The following is an 895-nucleotide window of genomic DNA, read 5'->3' as shown; positions in this document are numbered from 1 at the left end:
TGCTGAACAGCAAGACTGCTCAAATGTCAATCCATGCTTTGCTTTTCTCCGGTCGTTAAGACTTAGGTAAGAGGTGAATTCATTTACGCTACGGTTTTTAAAATATATAAAATAAAAAAGACTTTCTTCTTATTTTTTAATGCAGGGCCATGAAGAAGGAGCAGAGGGTAGTGAACCTGGAGCTTGGCCTCCTAGCTCACACCGATGGACAGAGCTAGAGAGGAGGAGAGCTCTCAATGAAAACGGTGATGCTATTTATAAGGCGCTGTGGGATCGCAATGTCCTGCTGATCCGGTAGGAGCCAGCTCAAAGGGAATTGTCTTCAGAGACTTTCACAAACTTGGCCCAGCTCTGGGCACATGGCTCACCCCCTAGGACCGCCTCCTCACCCCCTCGCCGGCTTCCAGCCCAGGACACTCCCCCGCGCCCTCCGAGGGCTGCCTACCTGTCTGCAGCACAGCCGCGGGTCCCATCCGGAGGGGGCAGGAGCGCTCGCGCGTGCAGCCAGGGGGCTGGAGCCAGGTCGTGGGCGTCGCCCCTCCCCTGGGCAGCGCCGCACACCTGGGCCGGCGCCCCCCCCGGGGCAGCCGCTCTCCCCGCGGCACTCTGCCCATCTTGCAGGGAAGTGGTCATTGTCGCCGGCCGGAGGGCTCGGGCGTCATGGGAGACCCGGCGCGTGGGGACAAGCGGATCGGGCGGCGGGAGGCAAGGTGCAGGCTCGGGAACCGCACGCTGTGCAGGTGCGGTGGCCTCGCCGCCGGTGTTCGCGGCCCCGGCGGTTCAGACGTGCGGCCGAGCTGTCTGCGAGGCGGCGGGGGAGGGGAGGGGGCGGAGGAGAAGGGTGGGAAGAGGGGAGGAGCGGCCGGGGGGGGGGGGGCGCCCGCCGCCCCCTCCG

The 895-nt window shown here is 64.1% G+C and overlaps 1 protein-coding gene across 1 annotated transcript in view; it reads right to left on the bottom strand.

Annotated features, from left to right (window-relative positions):
- Positions 1-819, bottom strand: part of GRB14 (growth factor receptor bound protein 14) — a 151,173-nt gene extending 150,354 nt beyond the window's left edge. The window contains exon 1 of the mRNA XM_006160259.3: positions 446-819. Within this exon, the coding sequence (XP_006160321.1) occupies positions 446-633 (188 nt within the window). The 5' untranslated portion in view covers positions 634-819. The remainder of the gene's footprint in view (positions 1-445) is intronic.
- Positions 820-895: the final 76 nt, after the last annotated feature.

This window comes from Tupaia chinensis, unplaced genomic scaffold, assembly GCF_000334495.1.
Source record: "Tupaia chinensis unplaced genomic scaffold, TupChi_1.0 Scaffold000674_1, whole genome shotgun sequence".
Taxonomy (NCBI): domain Eukaryota; kingdom Metazoa; phylum Chordata; class Mammalia; order Scandentia; family Tupaiidae; genus Tupaia; species Tupaia belangeri.
The sequence above is the reverse complement of the archived record's forward strand: the minus strand, read 5'-3'. Positions and strand labels throughout refer to the sequence as shown.